Source organism: Lathyrus oleraceus, chromosome 3 (assembly GCF_024323335.1).
Source record: "Lathyrus oleraceus cultivar Zhongwan6 chromosome 3, CAAS_Psat_ZW6_1.0, whole genome shotgun sequence".
Lineage (NCBI taxonomy): Eukaryota > Viridiplantae > Streptophyta > Magnoliopsida > Fabales > Fabaceae > Lathyrus > Lathyrus oleraceus.
In genome coordinates this window covers 19,418,757-19,441,653 of record NC_066581.1, presented here as the reverse complement: position 1 = coordinate 19,441,653, position 22,897 = coordinate 19,418,757, and the positions used below count along the sequence as shown (strand labels likewise).

General features: G+C 34.6%; 1 protein-coding gene across 1 annotated transcript; it reads right to left on the bottom strand.

The window, feature by feature from the left end:
* Positions 1-3,277: 3,277 nt before the first annotated feature.
* On the bottom strand, positions 3,278-22,596 carry LOC127129434 (uncharacterized). Its single transcript, XM_051058619.1, has 5 exons — positions 22,437-22,596; positions 22,137-22,319; positions 21,950-22,060; positions 21,828-21,877; positions 3,278-3,321 (listed from the first exon to the last, which is right to left on the bottom strand). Exons 1-5 carry the CDS (start codon positions 22,586-22,588, stop codon positions 3,278-3,280), a joined length of 540 nt encoding a protein of 179 aa, XP_050914576.1. The 5' UTR covers positions 22,589-22,596.
* Between the last annotated feature and the right edge of the window lie 301 nt (positions 22,597-22,897).

The following is a 22,897-nucleotide window of genomic DNA, read 5'->3' as shown; positions in this document are numbered from 1 at the left end:
ATCTGAAAGTATTTTGATCTATGGCGCATAGACATGTGTCTGATTAGTTGAAAAGAAAACTTGATGATAAGTCGAGTCAAATGATTCTAATAAGATATCATTCGACTGGTGGACATAAATTGTTCGACCCAGTGATTAAACAAGTAGTGATCAGTAGGGACGTGATCTTAGATGAGCTTAAGGAATGGGATTGAACTTAAAGTCTAAAGAAGCATTCAAGGATTATCTTATGTGAAGAACCAACAAGTGAAATCAAACGAGAATTTCGACAAGAAGAAGTAAGAGGTCAAGCAAGCACAAGCAGACCTCAAATAACAAGACACGTGTCTGCAATGTTGCATGAATATGTGATTACATCATATGATGTGGTCAATGATGAAGGTGAGTTGGTACATTATGCTTTCTATGCATATGTTGAACGAACCAATGTAGTTGAGGCATTGAAGGATCCATATGGATGAAAGTGATAAACGAGGAACTGAAGTCCATTGAAGTTAACAACACTTGGTCATTTTTTGAATTTCCTCAAGGAAATAAGGAAATCAATGTGAAATGGGTATACAAGGTGGAGTTAAATCCCAAAGGAGAATTAACTCGACACAAGGCAAGACTTGTGGCGAAAGGATTTCTTCAGAAAGAAGGAATCGACTTTGACATATTCTTTGCACATGTTGCTAGGATCAAAACAATCAGGTTGGTTGTTGGTGTAGCAAACATGAACAAATGCCATATGTGTTAGATGGATGTGAAACTTGAATTCCTGAATGGCCCCTAAGATTAAGAAGTTTATGTTGCACAACCAGTTGGATTCATGAAACAAGGCCAAGAAAGAAAAGTATACAGGATGCATAAAGCCCTGTATGGACTCAAACAACCCCCAAGAGCTTGGAATAAGAAGATAGATAGTTTCCTAAGGGAGAAGGAATTTGTGAAGTGCACAACCGAGCATGGAGTATTTGTAAGAAGAAGCAAGAATGAATTGCTTATATTGTGTCTCTATATCGATGACTTGTTAATAACAGGTAGCTGCAAGAAAGAGATCAAAGACTTCAAAGCTGATCATAACAAGGAGTTTGCAATGTCTTATATCCATAACATTTCATACTTCTTTGGTATCGAATTTTACAATAGCAGTAGAGGTCTGATGATGCATCAAAGAAGATATGCAAATTAACTACTCAAAAGATTTGAGATGGAAGAATGCAATGCGATTTCCACATCTGTTGAACCAAGAATGCAATTGTTGAAACACTCAGATGAAGATGTTGTCGACCTAATATAGTACATAAGACTTATTGGGTCATTAAGATACCTTTGTCATACAAGGCCTGATCTAGCATAGAGTGTAGGTATGGTGAGTTAATTCATGCAAAAGTCAAAGGTATCACATCTGGCAGCATCGAAGAGGATACTAAGGTATCTCAAAGGAACTCTCGACTATGAAATTCTATTTCCTTCATTTGATGAAAGAAAATAATGTAACCTATTGGATTACACCGACTCAAGTTGGTGTAGTGATGTTGAGAATAGAAAATCAACAGTTGGTTATGTGTTTATGCTAGGTGGTGCATATGTTGCTTGGAGCTCAAGAAAAGAACCCGTAGTAGCATTGTCTTTATGTGAAGTGGAATACATAGCTGCTTCCCACTATGCATGTCAAGCAACATGGATAGTAAAATTCCAACACATTTCATCTTTATCTTGTTCCCGAGTACTTTTTTATATTTTGTTGTTATATGTAATTTATGTCATATATCTATATCTATATATATATATATATATATATATATATATATATATATATATATATATATATATTATATAATATATATATATATATATATATATATATATATGCAATTGTTTAGATCGTTGTTGTTTCTATATATAATGTATGATATCTTTGAAGTCATATCAATTATTTGCTAGCATCTGTTATTTGCTACATAATCAACCTATGTAGTGGGTAACATGAGAATATTTTGTATATGCGATATCGAACTAACTACTCTAGTATCAATAGTAAATATATAACTAATTGCACTTCTTCAGTTATAAACGTAAATTAATCTAGTACTTTTATTTCTACTTTTTCAAAGTAGAAACCTTTCCGGGTGGTGCCTCATAGATACCTCAAAATCCAATTAACTATTTCCTATTGAACTTTACTTGGATTTGATACAAACCTGCTAATAACACCCATTATATGTCTGGCCTTGTGCATACCATTACAGTCATTAGATTTTCAAAGGCTGAAGCCTATGAAATTTTAGCCATAAATTTTCTTTCTTCCTCCAATAGAGGTGATTAATCTTTTGATATCCAAAAATTACTTTCTAAAGTTGTGCTAACTGGTTTGGCATTGCCCATGTTAAATGTTTTCAAAACAAGGTTAATGTATTTTTCTTAAGATAATTGTAAAACTCTTTTTTGCTTATCTCTCATGATTTGCATACTATGGATGATTTTTCCATGAGCTAAGTCCTTCATGTCAAACTCCTTTGACATCTACATCTTTAAGTTTCTTATCTCTCCATATTTGAACCTTCTACCAACTTGTCATAGACATAAAGTGAAATAATGATATAAATTGACTTATATCTCTTGAAGAAATAATAGTGGTCAACATTGCATTTCTTGAAACCTTCCTTGTGCACGAAGCTTTAAGACTTCATAGACCACACTATCTTGGACCTTCTTTCAGGCCATATAAGATCTTTTTTAGCCTACATACCATATTCTCTTTCCCTTATTGTAATAAAATGAAAATAAGATGAATAAACTTAAAGGAAAATAATACTTGAATGAAGGGAATCTGAAAATTTCAGCAAAAGTTGCATAGAAACAACTGTAAAGCTTAAGTCTAAAGGCTAGAATGAAATAAGAAATAATCTAAAATGACTCTCTCCTAATTCCAAGCAAGTGAGATATTATTTACACATGATTTCAACAATTAATCCACTTAAATTCAGGAAACAATCATAATGGTCACTTATGGATGAAGAGAAGCAGTTTTGGAAGTCCAGAGGTCGAAAAACCGTTATGAAATGCAAAAGTTCACAATATATATTGTGCTTGACACGACTAGTGTTCCCTGACACGCATGGGGGTTGTATTGAGGAACGCGGTCGTGTCAGACAACACTACCAACCCATGTTCTTCTCGAGTTTTTACTACTAGGGGGATTTAAGGGCTAACACGACTTGTGTCAGATGACACCGCCATGCCGTGTTAGCCATACATCTTGTGTACTGAGACTTTACTCTAACGTGCGATCTTACGTCTTTTTCACTTCAATATTTCCTAACACTTCCTTATTAACTGAAATAAACAAAAACAGAACAACACGATAAAAAAACACAATAAAACAAGAATAAAATAAGCTGGAAATACGCTGCAATAATAATTTATCAATTACACCATGCATGTGTGTGAGTTCATAGAAGAGCTAGCATGCATGAAACTCTATAAATACAAGAGTCATGTCATTGTTACAACTTAACTCTCATTAATGGAATATTTCAATGAAATTCAAAATCAAAATTCTATCAAAATCACATTCATCTGAGGATCTAAGAGTGTACACATGTAACATTGAATTAAAATTGAAATCAATTATAACATGATTCAAATATTAAAACATTATTTTGTTTCCTTCTATAAAAAAAGTTAGTCCTACTAAGTGTGGTTGATATTAAGCAAGTTAATTCAATTCTTATCCACACATAAATACATATTTAAAATAGGTCAACAAAAATATTATAATTTGTACAAGTCCGACTTCTAATAGAACTCAGGAAATCATGTCACCCTTGCTCGCCTCATGCTTGAGGAATTATGTACCTTTACTTATATTTTAGACGGAAAAATATTCATACTTAATACACATATAACACACTTATGACTAATTGGCAATAATATGCCGCATAATCTATCAATAAATTTTTATTCCAATGCCCATTAATATTCATACCTAAATGCATATATAGCACATTGATGACTGATTGGCAATAATATGTCGCATAATCAGTCAATAAAGATTGATTTTGTTCCTATTAAGAATTTCGTTCAATTAAGGGCAGTCATTTTAATGATATTTTAACAAGATTTAAATACTGAAAGAATAAAAAACACTATAAAAATGGATGATCACCAATGAGAAATTTAGGGACAAATGGAATGAGCTTCCCTAGTAATACACAATTTGAGTAACAATGATATACTTTTATGAGTACATTCGGTGTCCGCCATGGGGCCTGGAAATTGATTCAAGCCTCAAGTTAAACACATATGAGACTACCACTGATGATGAAGACAATGATGCTACTGTCGGAGGCGATAATGGTAAAGAAAGTGACAATGGATTAAGCTAAGAAACAGAGAGTCATCATCGAAAGAGATCATAATGCCTTGGAATATGATATAAAGATAATGTGTGAAAATAATGTCGAGGTTCTATCCTTGGATGAGAGCTAAGGTAGAATTAGAGCAACATTGAACTTGTGTCATACATTTGGTTATATTTGGTGAATTGTAAAAGAAACCAAATTATCACATCAAAAGTTAAAAGATAAACGAGTATTCAATAAGAATATATGAGTTAATTGATCTCATTTTACAAGCACTAGGAACTAAGTACATGCTCAACATCATCATCATGGTCCTATTGGGTAATATGTTAGAATCCTACATGGGCTCTTAAGCCAACAGGTAAAGCCCTACATGTTATTTACATGAATCCTACAAGAACTCTTAAGCCTACGGTCGAAACCCTGTGGGGTATCTGCAAGAACCCTATGTGGATTCTTAAGCCTACAAGTGATGCTCTTTGGGGGCATGAGACAATAAATGTCTGTGAAAGATAAAAACAAAAACAAGAAAAACTTACGAACAACTTCAGCAAGAGTACAAACAGTAAAGGTAAAAACTAAACTCAAATTCTTTAATTAAGAGTTTGAAAATTAAATGAAAAGGGTTCCAACAATGGGGGAAAGATTACTCAAACAGACAAACAAGTCAAATTTCCAACCGTAAGGGGAAACCCACATTTGAAGGATGACTGGTCTCACTAAAATCACTTTGTCTTTACAAGTCTCGTGTTTAGGGGACCGGGTAAATGTCTTGGTCTTCCTTGAAAGCATTTCTCTTTTACACACCTTATGCTCAAGGGGTTGTATAAATGTCATGGTCTTTCTCTAAAAGGATTCCACCCCTAAACGCCTCGTGCTTGAGGAATTATGTATCAATATATCTATAATGGCTCGTGTCCACCTACCACATAAGGGTGAGCTTTGGACGTACATGAGCGAGTTCAAGGAGATCAACCCGACTTTGCTAACCTAACTACAACTCATGTCATACACCCGCAAACAAAAAAGTTAATAATATAGATTAATAAGTTTAAGTTGCTAAAAAGGTTGATAAATTTATATTTTAATTCAAACTACAATATACAATATTATAATATTTTTTTAACTAAATAAGTTTATTAAAAACTCTTAAAACTTTTCAGTTAAATTTTTTTGATCTTACCTAGATCTTTGTAAGTTAGATGGTAGACAACTGGCTTATTTTCACTCCTAATTTTCAACCATGTTAATTGTTTTTTTAGCCAAAAAAATTCTAACATATTTACATTTTTTTAATACAAATTTACAATAAATGTTATGAAGAGAACACAAATAATTTCTCTTTTTTTAAAACAATAAATATGTAAGAAAACATGTGTTGTTAACAAATTTCATGAACTTTCTTATTTCTTTAATTTAGTCAACATAATCATATTTTCAGAGATAACTGTAATAAACTTAATATATAGAACATGAGTAAAAAATAAAATATTTAGAACATACAAATATACTAATAGTTAATAGTTGATAAGTTAGATGTTACTCAGTCCATCCCAAAATAAGTATCATGCTTAACACTTTCACATAGATTAAGAAAATAAAATAAATGAAAGAGAGAATATTGATTTTACTAAATTAACTTTATCAATCATTAGTGTATTCGAGTTAACATTAATGTAAAGTTAAAAAACCAATAAATTAAAAATATTAATTAGAGGGTATAATTGAAAGATAAAAATTAAAATTGCATTTCTAAGTTAAAGTGACAAGTATTTTGTTATAAATAATTTTTCAAAATGCAAAACTTATTTTGAGATGGAGGGAGTAATATATATTTTATTACTTGATTACTGATAGTTGATAGTTTATAGTTTATAATTGATAACTTATATTTGGTGACTAATAATTGATAAATTAATTTGAATATTTAATAAATTATGGGTTACAATAGCTAATAAATGTAAAATGAGATAAAATGGCATTCTTAATTAAAAAATTAATAATTCTATTATCTTTTATAAAATATTATTAATATTTGATAAAAATGAACGTATTAATAACACATGCAAAATATTTTAAGTATATCAGAAAAATTAAACATAACACCAAACATATTAAATGTTTATAGATAAATTTTCTAATAAAATTTAACAAAATACATAAATTAATAGCATTGTAATTTTGAATTCAGATATATTAATCTAAAATAATAATAAAAATAAATTTATTGTCTAGAATTCTACAATAAATTCTATTGAAATTTTATTTTACTTTGAATAATAATAAAATAAATAAAATAAAAATGAGGTTTTTTTTTTTAATTTAAGGGAAAAATATATATAAAAAAATAACAAACCGGAAACTATAGTCTTAAAAGCTATTTCAAATAACTTTTAAGAAAATCCATAAATTTATAGAAAAAATTGCAAGGTACAAACTAAAGAATAATTTTCAAACGAAATTCATTTATTGATGCGGCCTACAAAGTTAAAATGTAAAAGCTAACTTTTTATATTTCAAACATATAAATGGTAAAAAGTATATAATAATAAATAAATAAAAGATTTAAAAATAAAATAAATATTAATTAAATATAACAAAATAAATAAATATCAAATTTATAAAAGAGATAAATATTAGACGATTGTAAGATTGAGTTACGGTTAACAATAATTTTAAAAGTATTTGAAAGTAAAAAGCATATTATATTGTTGAATTAGCTAATTTTCGTGGCAAATTAACTAATATCTTCATGATGTGGTTCACTTTTGCTAAGTGTACACTAACTATAGAGGAATTTTACACACTAAAGAATTACTTACAAATTATAGTTAGTTCGTTGAGATTTGTTAGAAACTAACTTTATATATCATGTAACTAACTTTTTTTACTCAATGAGATAACTTCATTTGTTTTAGTAGATTTTCTTTTGGTTTCATCATGGTGATATCATTGCTCTTTTGAGCTCTATTGTACATCTCCTTCCTCATTTTATTCTTGTTTTTAACATTCACGAATGTTCAGGGAGCTAATGCTGTCATCAATGGTGGTGGAAACACCACATCTCTGGTCTCTTTGGTCCAATACACCTCTCAACAACCTGGAAATGTGAACTATGTGCCTCCTTAAGATGTTCCATCTTCAGTTTCAGTTACACAGGTTCTAACTCACTTTAACTATATTGCATAAGTGAGATCCATGCGACGTGCTCTTGGTGGGAAAAGTAAATTTGATTTTGTTGATGGTTTAATTTTTGTACTGGTTGAGTTTGACCTAAGTTTCAAGGCTTGGAATCATTGTAACATGGTTGTTCACTCAAGGATCGTGAATTTAGTTGAAGGATCAATCGCGCATAACATTGTTTTCCTTGAGAATTCCATTAAAGTATCAAACGAACTCAAAGAATGATTCTCACAAGGAGATTACATTCAAATTTCCGAGTTAGATTGTGAAATTTTTGGCCTGAAGCATGACTCGCGTTCTATTTCTGAATTTTTTATTGCCTTGAAAGTTTGTTAGAAAAAACTTGAAGCTTATCTCCCTACACCTATATGTGCTTCTCCTAGCCATTGTGTTTGCATCCCATGTCTGAGTAATTCTAACATATACATGAGATCACAGGTTCAATATGTTTTCCCACTGGGTTGAATGACATTTTTGATCTAGTTCGTTCTCAGATTTTGTTGATAAATCCATTACCTAATCTCAATAAGATTTTCTCTATGGTGATTCAACATGAAAGGAAATTCAAGATTTTAGTTTCTGACGAGTCAAAGATTATCTTCAACTTTGCATATTACAAGAAGTCACAAGGTAGAGGTCGTGGAAAAGGCTTTTCGTTCATTCCTAGTAACAAGAATACTTGCACTCATTGTGGCAGGAATGGACACACAATTGACACATGCTATAGGAAGCATGGATTTCCTCATAATTTTCATAATAATACTATTATGGCTAATCTCTATTCGTTTTAATTGATGAAGTAAGGGAGGATGTTATTGATTCAAAAAGTTTCAAAAGAAATGACTCATATAGCTTCACTAAAGATCTATATGATCAACTTGTGAATTTGCTCCATTCATTAAGCATTGTTGGAAATCTTGGTGCTTCCTCTAGCAAAGTAAACATGGGATCATATGCCAATCCACACATCACTTCAGGTATATCTAGAATATCTCACTGTTTGAATCACTTGAATATTGGATCATGGATTGCAGACTCGGGTGCAAGTGACCACATATGTTCCTCAATAAAAAAAATTGATTCATGAAAGCAGATAATCCCAATCAACATTGGATTGTTGAATGGCCATATGAAAATGGCAAGATACTCAGGAACTGTAACATTTTCACTAGGTTTCACTGCACAAGATGTGCTTTTTGTGCCTGAGTTTAACATGAACTTACTGTCAGTGACAAAATTGTACTTCGATCTTGATTGTATAGTGATTTTTAATAATGCCAAGTGTTTAATTCAAGAAAAGAGGAGCTTGAAGATGATTGGTTCAATTGATTTGGTTGAAGGACTGTATTACCTTTCCACCATACAAGCCTCACCTCAAGCCAACACATCATCATCTAAAGTTTAATCTTAACCTACCTACCTAAAGAAACCTTAAGGAATTTCAGATTAGGCATCTTATCCAATAGGAGATTACTTAGCCTACACAAGCATTTTTCCTTTGTAAATGTAGATAAAAATGTTGTTTGTGACATATGTTTTATGCCAAACATATAAAAATTCCTTTTCATCTTAGTGATAATAAAGCTAGTAAATGTTACGATTGATTCATTTTGACATTCTAGGGTCCATTTTTTATTCAATTCCTTCATGGTCATAAATATTTCTTCAATGCACTTGATGATTACAGTCAATTCAATTGGATTATCTTTTGCAACTAAAAATTTGAAGTTACCAATCTTATTAAAATTTTCATACTTATGACAGAAATTCAATACAATTGCAAAGTTAAGATTGTTAGGATGAATATTGGTCATGAGTTTTCTATGTTTGATTTTCATTCTTCAAAAGGCATACATCACCGAACTAGTTGTGTTAAGACTCCCCAACAAAATGTCAGAGTGGAAAGGAAGCATCAAACACATTTTAAATGTGGGGAGAGCTTTACTTGTTCAATCAAAATTACCAAAACAGATGTGGTCATATGTAGTTCTTCGTGTCACTTATCTCATTAACCATATTCCTAGTCCTTTACTTCAAAATAAGTCACATTTTTTTCATAGATTTGGAAGTGATCATGATATCAATGAATTAAAAGTTCTTGGATCACTATGTTATGCTTCTACTCTACAAAATCATAGAACTAGGTTGGATTCTATAGTCAGAAAATAAATTCTCTTGGGATACAAGAAAAATGTCAAAGGCGTTATAATCCTATACCTAAATTCCAACACCATACTCCTTTCTAGACATATTACTCATCATGATCATATTTTACCATATTTGAAATTCTGGTTTGTCAGATTTCAGATGTTCTACTCCACGTCATGACATCTGATCCAACATTGTCACTAATACAGCAAGATATCTATACACTTAACATCCACTACTAATGTGCACACATTTACAGATGTCACTACATCTGCTCCTGTATTACCATAGTATGGAAGAACACCCAGCTCTGTCTATCTGGTAGAAAGGCTCAGCAGAGATCAACCATAGCACTCACTTCTGTTATTTTCCTGCACAGTTATCAGCAAGATGTCTCAATAGTGATTTGAACCTCATCTGCTACATCATTCCAGTTTGCTGGCCTTGTCCTTGTATTTCCTAAAATAAAGGTTGAACAAGTTAAACTAATTTCCACTTATTAGGGTGCTAACAAATAGGCTATTTGTTAGGTTCATTAATTGTAGCTTAGTTGTTAGTTTCCTGGATTTTAGCTCAGCTGTTGGATTCCTGAAGAATAGCCTGAGAAAATTACTGAAACAGAAAAACTAATCATCCTACAATTTAGCACATGCTGTCAGGAATAAATGTCACAACATTCAGTTTGACAGCCAGAGCATATACCTCATGTTGATTCTGTTATGTTTTTGAAAACAGGTTGTGCTAAATGTTGTACTGTAAAAGACCAACCAGTCTCTACTTCAGTACCATCCTACAGGAATAACTGTCAAGACATCCAGTTTGACAGTTTCACAATGATCCTTTGGCCAGGTCTGTTATCCTCTTGAAGAACAGACTGAAATAAATACTGAACTGGAGCAGAAAAACCAACATGCCTATTATTCAATATATGCTGTCAATGATGAATGTCAAAACATTCTGATTGACACTCAAACAGAATGCTATGTACAAAGTCTGTTATTATCTTGATAAGCAGACTGAAATACAAGCTGAGTTATGGCATCCAGGATTATAACATGCAGAAGGAAAACAAACACAGGAATTTGTTAACACAGTTCAGTGCAACATCACCTACTCTGGGGGCATACCAAGCCAGGAAGAAGATCCACTATCAGCAGTATTAATTCAGAGTTAAACTCCCCCGTTTACAACTCTTCACTTAATCCCTACTCAATGCAATCTATACCTAGGAACTCCTAGATAGAAACCTCCAGTTTCCATTCCTATCACTACAAATACAATGTAATGCTAAACAACTTGAACTTGCTTCACAACTTCGTTCAAGATCATAACAACTCTTACCTACAGGCTTTGAGTTACAAATACTCTCAGCTTTGAACACTGAGAAACACATGGTAACCTTCCCACAGGTTGGGAGGTTTACCTCACACACACCCCTAATTTTTCATTCTATGAGGCTTACTAAAACTAGGTTACAATATGCTATTTATAACCTAAGCACCCAACTGGATTTGGGCCTTCAGAAATCGCAGCAAACTTCTTCTTTGCTGTTACAAAGTCAGCAGAAACTTCTGCTACAATCAAGGTCTTCAATCTTTTAGTTCCCAAAATATCTCCATATATATCTCCATATTTAGAGCCTATATATTCTGATTGAGTCTTTAAGACTTCCACAAGGAAGTTAGGATATTCAGCAAATATCCTCACTAATCCCAGAATATATACCTGAATTAATTAATTCAGTTTTCTACACATGTGCGATGTCACAGGCATGATGTCGTGACATCGTACATGACATGTTGGTCCAGATGTTGAACTTCTTCAACCCAACATATTAAAACAACAGAGGTGATTACATTATTTGTTTTACAAAATTAATGTCAATCCTAAGGTATTAACAATCTCCCCCTTTGGCAAATTTTAGCTAAAACAAATAACCATTACACTAGACACTACATCCCAGTTTGGGTATGTACTTCCTCTCTGTCATTATCTCCACCACCACAAACACCAAAGTTGGTGTACATGAGGAAGTAGAAGTACAAGAATCAGTTGCATCAAAATCCTTCCCCTCAACAGTAGAGCTTCCTGAAGAATATGTAATACTGAGTACATAGATAATGTAACTCAGATCACAAGACACAACTGTCCTCTTAACTCAGATCACAAGACACAAGTGATATACACAGTTAGTGACTTTAGTGCCTGAAGCCAACTTCTGCTTGCTACCATATTTTGCTTGCTTCTGGTACATTCTCAGGACAATATTTCTCTCCCCCTTTTTAGCTAAACATTTGTAAATGAACCCTTCACAAAACCAGATCCAGGCGCAGTTTGCCCAAACCTTAACATACCATATGGTTTAGAGGGAATGGAATGTTTCTCTTGTGAGAAGAAGAGTGCTGTTACATCCTTTAAATAGTCCAGCCCGTGCTTAGGAATTAACGGTAGGAATAAATGATTGGTCAAGATTCATTAATATTTGCTGAGAAACAGTCAGAGAATCACCAACAAAATCTCACACTATCTTTGAATATCTTTTATAGCTCTTGACTGTTTCTTTTCCAAAACAACAGTTCCAGTGCATGGAGACTATTCCATATATGCAGTCAGACACGTTGCACGCGATGTCTTAACATTCAACGCGGCTTTTTCCTGCATTCTTCATGTATTCTTCCTATCAACATTTCCTAAGACCACTTTCGTACCTCCAGTAGAAACTTGACATCTGGCACCACTAAAGCCAAAATCACAAACACCAGTAGGTGGTTACTCCCCCTGTACCACACAACTGTAACACTCAGGCTTATTCTAATATATCATAATTAGACCCGTCACATCCATATTTCCCCATGACTGTAAGATTCAGAAGGAAATAACAGTATTGTCCAAGGCAATGTCATGACATCCGGTCAGACATTCTTCTGCTCACTCAACCTTGACATACACCACATCATCCCAATAACTACCAAGGTGTCATACCCAGTTATCTGAGAGCACATAGACCACAAGCTTGATGATTACTTGCAGCGCAACGACAGAACTCCCCCTGTCATGAACAACCAACTCTCCTCTTGAAACTTGGAGATCACACATGAACACATCCAACACCCCAAATTTGGACCTTCACATACTTCCTGATTCAAAGAGAACTCAGACCACCTGATGAATGGAAAACATAAGACACATCTTCATGTCTTCAAGAGCACTCCCTCTGTTCAACCTTCTTTGCTAAACACATCCACACTCTGTGTCAATCTCTCTTCTAACCAGAACAGAAAGCCACTTCACAAAATGTTCTAACATAAGTTAGGACATCTTTCACAATATAACAAAGGACCCCCTCTGATAATCTTCAGATATCACTGAGTCACCAGCTTGATCCAAATGAACCCATACACAACTTGGGACAGATACATTCTCATCTCATATCAAGAGATAGTCTTCCATAGATAGCTCAGCTTTATCCAAATGAACTCCTACCACAAGCTCCAAGAGATGAAATAGAAAACACCTTCTTTTGTCTTCAACTTACTACTTTTCTGCTCAAAAGTAATTTGTCTTAGACTTTCCTCAAGGATAATCAGCTGCCATAAGTTGATCATCTTGATTCTTCGAACTCACTTCTGAGATAGACCAAATGCCACTGGTTGATTACCTCCTTCATGAATCCTCATATGAAAAAGTCAAATGTCACTTATTGACCTCTCCACGTTTATCAGACTTCTCCCAAAGATATTCTGACCTTCCAAGTGAGACTTGAACTTCAAGCTATATGCTAAACAAGACTTAGATTCTCTAAGACATGGACATGTAACATCTTCTCCATCCAGCAACTCCAAAGAACTGCAATGAGAACGCTCTTTTTGAAGTACCCAATCTACAACTTTGTAGACCTTTCTATCTTAAGTTGATGTGCCACTTCACCAACTAAGATTCTGATGTTGAACCAAATGTGACAACATTGTGTTTTAACATCTAGCTGTTGAATTCAGCTCCTTCTTCTGCCACTTGAAAGAACTTCCTCCCTACACAGAACAAGAGTTCAATGCTCTCATAGACTTGATTGTGGAACCAAGTTTGAGTAAACAACCTCCATCCTGCAGGTTTGCAGTTAAGTCATCCAAGCTCACACCTTGGTGAATCCCTGCTTCTTCTCCAAAGACATCAGACACTCTGATGCATGAGTCTTCAGAAGGACCAGTTAGAAACTACCCCTTCAGCTATACAAAGGATTCCACTTCCTAAAGCAAGGTTGTTTCCATGATGTCAAGAATGTTGCCACTTATTCTTAACTCCATAGTGTGCATTAGCCAATGCACTTCCTTACCTAGATCAGAAATAAACTGATCCAAGTAACCACCATCAAGACTATGATGTCTTCTTCTTCTTGTACACATCAAGGCTGAACATGTTTCTTGCCAGGAAACCTTTTCAGAGATCATATGCTTTTGCTGCCACCAAAGAGATAGATCATAAACCAATGTACTATCCTTCCTGTGATTCTGCACAGGGTCTTGAAGAAGAGATGTTCCAACATCTTTAAGAACATCAGTTATCTTGAGCTCCAAGGATAATCAATTAAATACTTGTACTTGGCCCAAGTAGACATTGATCTTAAATCCTTTCCCAATTATCCTTTCAGATACTTCCACCATAAGAATACTTTGAAAATACTCTTCTTGTGTCAACATCTTCTACTTGCGAGCACCTCAACAGTTTTGAGAATCTTTCCAGATTAGATTCACCCTTAGGAATGAGAGAGATGAATCCTTCCTTGCAAATGTGTCACATAACAACCAGAACCCATGTGACACAAGTCAACAGCCAACCAGACCCTAGGCTGACCAAACGTGAGGAGGTTAACCAAAACTCCCCCTCAAATTAACAATCATGGAAACTCCACACCAATATCCATGCATTGTACACAAGGGTCTCAACATGACATACACCATCCCTACTAGTGGCAACTAACTCTATGAGTTATACCTATACATACTCCAATCACACCAATCAGACTCCAGCTGACCATAAGTACCAAAAAAAAGACACCAGTCAATAGTAGATATGCATTGCCAGAGCATACTACCTCAACCAACCTCTGAATCTTCATATTCTCACTCCTTGAAAGAACTGCCACTTCTGAGCGTGGTGTTTGAATAACAAGATTCATGGTCCCAATCCTCTTAAATGAAATAGCAATCAGGTTATCCCATTATTGACTTCTAACATCCAGGGGACATGTCTTCCAACACAACATAGTACTTCAGGGAACAACTATCCAACCCTGATCAATCTACAAGAATAAGACAACCAGCAGGAAATTTCACAATGTCACATCTCAACCAGCTCCACTTCTAGAGATCAGACATCTAAAAGTGACCTTCTTGAGCACACACACAGTTGACCCTACCCTTGTCAACTTAGCACACACAGATGTCTCCTCTTCCAGGTCAGGAGTAGGTTCCAAACAAAAATATCCCTTTGTTTGACACCTAAAAACATCTGCTCTTCAACCAGTAGCTGCATACTTGTTGAACAACATGTTCTAACATCACATAGAACATTAGTTCCACCTCCTTGGAACAAACCCTCCTTGAAAATCTTCAAGGTCTTCATATACACTACCCAAGAGAGTAAAAGAATCAGTGATCAAGTGATTCTTACCATCCTGAAGTGAGAACGTCATGATGAGTGGACTTGAGGAGACTCAAGTATCTTTGACATCTTCAGTAGGTTATGATGAAATCTTGAATACAACAGCCTTTCATCCACATGAGGGGAAACTACATCAGAGTTTGAGTTTTGCCAGGTATTATGCAGCGGAAATCATAATACAACTCAACCTATGAACACACACTTCACCAGATCAGCCTCCAAGAACATACCAAGTTTGAATATGATTCAAAACTAGCACAGCTGTCCCACACAAAGGCCAATTGCCAACCTCCAGAGACAGGTACCCACAGTTCCTGCCATGAATAGTCCATCCACCTACTTCAAGGGACCATTCAGGGAAATCACAGAACCTTCCACAGGTTCCAACATCAGTACTAGCATAACTCCTTGCAATTTACCAGAAAGTATCACCCATGGATCTCATCCAGAAACAGAACAGGATGCCCGCTCTGATACCAATTGAAATTCTGGTTTGTCAGATTTCAGATGTTCTACTCCATGTCATGACATCTGATCCAACATTGTCACTAATACAGCAAGATATATATACACTTAACATCCAGTACTAATGTGCACACATTTACAGATGTCACTACATCTGCTCCTGTATTACCATAGTATGGAAGAACACCCAGTTCTGTCTATCTGGTAGAAAGGCTCAGCAGAGATCAACCATAGCACTCACTTCTGTTATTTTCCTGCACAGTTATCAGCAAGATGTCTCAATAGTGATTTGAACCTCATCTGCTACATCATTCCAGTTTGCTGGCCTTGTCCTTGTATTTCCTAAAATAAAGGTTGAACAAGTTAAACTAATTTCCACTTATTAGGGTGCTAACAAATAGGCTATTTGTTAGGTTCATTAATTGTAGCTTAGTTGTTAGTTTCCTGGATTTTAGCTCAGCTGTTGGATTCCTGAAGAATAGCCTGAGAAAATTACTGAAATAGAAAAACTAATCATCCTACAATTTAGCACATGCTGTCAGGAATGAATGTCACAACATTCAGCTTGACAGCCAGAGCATATACCTCATGCTGATTCTGTTATGTTTTTGAAAACAGGTTGTGCTAAATGTTGTACTGTAAAAGACCAACCAGTCTCTACTTCAGTACCATCCTACAGGAATAACTGTCAAGACATCCAGTTTGACAGTTTCACAATGATCCTTTGGCCAGGTCTGTTATCCTCTTGAAGAACAGACTGAAATAAATACTGAACTGAAGCAGAAAAACCAACATGCCTATTATTCAGTATATGCTGTCAATGATGAATGTCAAAACATTCTGATTGACACTCAAACAGAATGCTATGTACCAAGTCTGTTATTATTTTGATAAGCAGACTGAAATACAAGCTAAGTTATGGCAGCCAGGATTATAACATGCAGAAGGAAAACAAACACAGGAATTTGTTAACCCAGTTCGGTGCAACATCACCTACTCTGGGGGCATACCAAGCCAGGAAGAAGATCCACTATCAGCAGTATTAATTCAGAGTTAAACTCCCCCGTTTACAACTCTTCACTTAATCCCTACCCAATGCAATATATACCTAGGAACTCCTAGATAGAAACCTCCAGTTTCCATTCCTATCACTACAAATACAATGTAATGCTAAAAAACTTGAACTTGCTTCACAGCTTCGTTCAAGATCATAACAACTCTTACCTACAGGCTTTGAGTTACAAATACTCTCAGCTTTGAACACTGAGAAACACATGGTAACCTTCCCACAGGTTGGGAGGTTTACCTCACACACCCCCCTAATTTTTCATTCTACGAGGCTTACTAAAACTAGGTTACAATATGCTATTTATATCCTAAGCACCTAACTGGATTTGGGCCTTCAGAAATCGCAACAAACTTCTTCTTTGCTGTTACAAAGTCAGCAGAAACTTCTGCTACAATCAAGGTCTTCAATCTTTTAGTTCCCAAAATATCTCCATATTTAGAGCCTATATATTCTGATTGAGTCTTTAAGACCTCCATAAGGAAGTTAGGATATTCACCAAATTTCCTCACTAATCCCAGAATATATACCTGAATTAATTAATTCAGTTTTCTACACATGTGCGATATCACAGGCATGATGTCGTGACATCGTACATGACATGTTGGTCCAGATGTTGAACTTCTTCAACCCAACATATTAAAACAACAGAGGTGATTACATTATTTGTTTTACAAAATTAATGCCAATCCTAAGGTATTAACAACCGAAAACTACCCTTTCTTTGAACATAACACTCTAATCATGATGTTGAACCTGAACCTGCCATAAAAATTAGTCATGACCACATCCAAGTCACATATCTTACTATACGAACACATTCTAACACTTGACATAAAGAGACAGAGTTATAAAATGATTTCGTACCTGAACCACAAATGTTGAGAATATCCACTAGATATACCCAAAAGCCTAGTCACTTGTCGAACTTCATATGCAGTTTTTCAAAGAAATCAACACCATAATTCTTAAGGTGTGATATATCCTATTAAGAATTTTCATTTATTAAATAATATCTCTACTTCACAACAACATTTTTATTTGTCCATTACAACTTTTTATGAGCCAGATAGTTACCAAGAAGCAAGCAAGTATGACTGTTGGATCAAGGAAATGAACTCTGAACTAGATGCCTTGAAGCACAACAAAACTTGGATTTTTGTTGATCCTCCACCTAGTATCAATTCTAAGTAGCAAATGGGTTTATAAGGTGAAGCACAAAGTAAATGGGACGACAGAGAGGTACAAGGCTAAACTAGTAGTCAAATGTTACAATCAGATAAAAGGGCTTTATATTTTTTATACATTTTCACATGTTGAAAATATCACTACTGTGAGGACACTACTTGAATTGACATCCATAATTTCATGGCACTTGTACCAATTGAATCTAATTAGTGCATTTTTAAATGGAGATTTACATGAATATGTGTACATGCTAATGCTACAAGTTATTACTAGGCCAAAGCCAAATCAAGTATGCAAATTGTTGAAATGTCTTTGTGGTTTAAGGAAGACTACAGAAAAAGGCATGAAAGTTATCAGGCTTCTTGGTCAATCAAGGATATAAGCAACCTAGTTCAGATTATTCCTTATTCACACTTCACAATGGTTCACATTTCGCTGTATTGCTAGTGTATGTGAATGATATCATCTTGGCTGGAAACTCCGTGGATGAAATTGACAGAGTAAAGACCACACTTGATGGTAAATTTAAAATCAAAGATCTTGGCAAGCTAAAGTACTTCCTAGGAATAGAATTTTATTATTCTAAAACTAGAATTAGCATTTGTCAAAGGAAGTATTACTTAGACTAGTTGAAGGACACTTGCCTACTTTGCTCCAAACCTATGAAAACCCCTTTTGATCCATTTGTCAAGTTAAATCAGAACGCAAGCAAGTAGTTTGAAAACATTCTCAACTACACAAGTAATCCTTCCTAGTGGCTTTATTCATATTTTTATAATCAATACACATTCTTCATCCCGTTACTATATGTGTGGCTGCAGAGTCTCTTTTATCGTTCTTTACCACTATCATCCCACATTTATTTGGTACCACGTGTACCAGACTAACCCATTTACTATCAAACTTAAGGTAGATAATCCCAACGTCAAGAAGCTTCAATACTTCTTTATTTACTACTTCACTCATGTTGAGGTCCATCCTCCTCTAGTGTTCTCTTAAGGTTTTGGAATCCTCTTAAAGTAGGATCTTGTGCATACATACATAGGGATTGATTCCATTGGGATCATTAATTGTGTATCCTATTTCCTTTGGAGATATTTTTAAAATAACAAGGATTTTATCAGTTTTGTCTCTACCTAGATCAACATTTATTATGACTACTTAGTTAAGATCACTATCTAGAAACTCGTATATGAGGTTTTAGGGTAGTACTTTGAGCTTTAAATTTAGTTGCTCTGGCTCAAATGTTAAGGTAGGAATAAGGGTGAGACACTTGATGTTCCATAATCTAAAGTAAGTATTTGTTTTATCGTATCCACAGGGATTGATGCGATATCACAACCGTTCAAAAGTTAATAGGTTTTCAGTACGAAATCATAAGTTATTTTAATTGGAAAAGTAATGAAATATAAGACGGTATTTGATAAAAAAAGAGTTTCACAGGTAAGAGAACTTGTTGGGAATATGTTTCATCCACCGAATGCGTATGTATTCATTGATCATTCTTATATATATATAACATATATATTCATTATTATCTTCATGCATTACTCATAACAATGTTTATGTCTAAACTCCTGCTGAGATTTCTACCGGATTGTTTAGTCGATGATCTATCAATCTATTAAATAATCAAGTAGCATTAAAACTTGATACTTTGAGTGAATATTGAACTCTAAATCTATATCTAGTAATTAGAGTTTAATAAATGTTATCATATATCAAGATTTGAAAGTATTTTTCAATAACAATTCTAACCAGTGAATTTAATCGGTAAAAACAAAGATAACATTGATAATTATAAATAACTGGATTAAATAATATCATGATCAATAAATATACATTCGGTTCGATGGATTACATCGAATCCCAATAAGAAAGGAGAGTTAGATATCCATCATTAGGTAGGATGATGCGAAATGGAGGAATTGAGATGAATGAGCCTCAATAGTGATTTCCCGAGAATTGTCGTGTATCCCACTTGTATCCTTCAATCTCCCTCTCTTATTTTCTATTTTATGCTATTACAATACTTAAAAACAAGATGATCCCAAATGTTATGTTTCTGCCCCTATTTATAGATTTGGTTTTTGTTGTCTTCGCTTAGCAAACTGCTGCCTCGCTTAGCAAAATGACTTTACTTCTCCATGAAGGTTTCTTAAACCGCCTTTTCTGAACCATTTCTCTTAGATTAGCGAAATATGCCTCACTAAGCGAGCCATCTCGCTACCCCTTGCTAAGCGAAAATGCTGAATTCTGATTCTGAAAACATTTTGTTTCTCTTCGCTGGTGGCTCGCTACTGCTCGCTTAGTAAAAGTGGTGAATTTTGATTTTCCAAACTTTCTGTTTCTCTTTGCTTGAACTTCTCTAAGGCTCGCTTAGCAAAAGTGATGATTTCTGAATGTTGAAAATTTCTGCCAACTCTCGCTTAAAGCTCATTGACTCTTGCTTAGCGAGAGAGCTAAATTCTAAACTTTGAATTTCTATGCCCCTGTTTTGCTTTAGGCTCGCTGAGTGAGCTTTCCTTGGCCTCTCTAGATGATCGCTTAGCGAACATGCATAAACTCATCTTCTTTGCTTTGTGTATCCATTTTGGTGGATTGTGGGAATTTCTACACAATAACAAAAAGATCAAAACACACCACACAAACACTACAACAAACAAGACCTTAGACAGCGCTTTTTTTAGCCTTAGACAGCGCTTTAAAGCGCTGTCTAAACCTCCGCTGCTAAAGGTTTAGACAGCGCTTTTTTAAATCTTAAAAGCGCTGTCTAAGCCCCCCCCCCTTAGACAGCGCTTTGGCCAAAAGCGCTTTATAAGACCCTCTTATTTTAAATTTTTTAGGTATACCTTAGACAGCGCTTTTGAAAAGCGCTGTCTAAGCCCCACCCCTTAGACAGCGCTTTGGCCAAAAGCGCTTTCTAAGACCCTCCTATTTTAATTTTTTTAGGTATACCTTAGACAGCGCTTTTCAAAAAGCGCTGTCTAAGCCCCCCCCTTAGACAGCGCTTTTGCCTAAAGCGCTTTCTAATCCCCCCCTTAGACAGCGCTTTTTACAAAAGCGCTGTCTAAGGTATACGAAATTTTTGAAGCTTTTGTTTTAAACCACATTTTTTCCAGGTTTATAAACCAGAATTTCTACCTGTTTTCAACCAGATTTTGACAGACAATTATCACATTTTATATATGCCATTTTGGCCTTTTTTCTACCAATTTTTGGCTAACAAATATATATATATACCAATTCAAACCAATTTTGCCTTAAATGTATCAAAATATATACAAATTTATGTACACATTTACAAGTCATTACATATACTACAAATGTACACATTAATTACACAAATTTATGAACAAACATTGAGCTCTAACATGAATTGACACCACTCCTCTTTGATTTCGTCCACTTGATCCTTTGTATAAAATGCACACTTGAATTCCTCAAAGTACTACATAATAATATAACATATTTTGAATTAATTCCAACTATTTAATTATATGAGATATGTGTAAATATAAAAATAACTCATAAGTTAGAAATACATACATCGGTGGGAATCTTTAATTGGCCCAAAGCAAGAGTATCTCGCATAAACCTCAACATGAAATACCCGCAATCTATTTGATTACGTTGTTGAGGACACTACATATGAAAAAAAAAATATGGATTATAAATCCTAAGTTTTATCAAGTGTCATCACTAATATAATAAAAAATGTGGTAATTAAAAATATACCGCCACTTTAATCCATGTAATGGAGTTGGCGCCCCTCCTTGAGGTTTGGATAACTCGTTGGGCCCGAAAAGCTTGTAGGACGCTAATAAAATAAAAATGAAGCAATTAGAACAATTCACATAAACTAAGAAATTTTTTGAACATTCTCACTTACGTGTCAATTAGGACCTTCATATCCGGGTATGTTGTCCAATCATTTCCTAACGAGTCAAGATAATACACAATTTCTCGGATAGGATTGATTGCGAGCAACAACCAATGTCCACTGTAATGATTAGGCAAATGTTAGATGGTAACTTGGAAAATAATTATAATAGATGAATTTAGAATGAAATGCTAACCCGGTATTAAACGGTATAAAAAACAACTTCTCCGCATCTTTATTGTCCATGAGGATCCGAAGAACGTACTCCGTCACGGTATCCGGTCTATTTAAGATTAAAACTAAGTTGACGGTCGCGGGTGCTAAGAATCCGAATGACACGTCCAAACCATTGGGGCGCATCAATTTGTCATACAAAAACCTAATATAAAAACATCATTAACACCTCTTTTGAAACATAAAGTAAACCGGATTAACATAAAGTAAACATCATTAACATAAGTTGTTTAATTAATAAAACAAAGTAGACTGGATTTACCTAATATATGTATTGACAACGTTGACGCCGATTTCTTCATGACTAAAAACTTGCATGAAGTCTTCATTACCAATCATTTGGTCGTAATCAAAGCCGAAAATCCCTACCTCCATATGTAGGGTCCGAACACCTCCGGTCGGTATATCGGTCATCTCTAGAAATGTCCTGAGGCACGACCTATACTTGGTGGCAGTTTTTTTCCTAGCTACGGTCTTCTTAGCACCAGAACTTTTTACCCGTGCGGAGGCGTTGCTAACCTCCTTTTTTTGTTGTGCGGAGGCATTGCTAACCTCATTTTCTTGAAGCTACATGTCATATAAATAGTTAGATCAAATTAAGAATGTAACAACTTCCATGAATATATGTCATATAATTGTATATTACCTCTTTTCTTGAAACCGTGGACTCGGTATGCCGTGGAATCGCATTATCTTTTGATTTGGATTTTGTGGGAGTCTATT

Bases quoted from the DNA above. Each gene is read 5' to 3' on its own strand.
- LOC127129434 (XM_051058619.1), bottom strand. From the start codon at position 22,588: ATGACCGATATACCGACCGGAGGTGTTCGGACCCTACATATGGAGGTA. The intron at 22,061-22,136 runs GTTAGCATTTCA...TAATCATTACAG, and splicing joins TTTATACCGTTTAATACCGG to TGGACATTGGTTGTTGCTCG. The intron at 21,878-21,949 runs GTAAGTGAGAAT...TTATTTTATTAG, and splicing joins ATGAAGGTCCTAATTGACAC to CGTCCTACAAGCTTTTCGGG.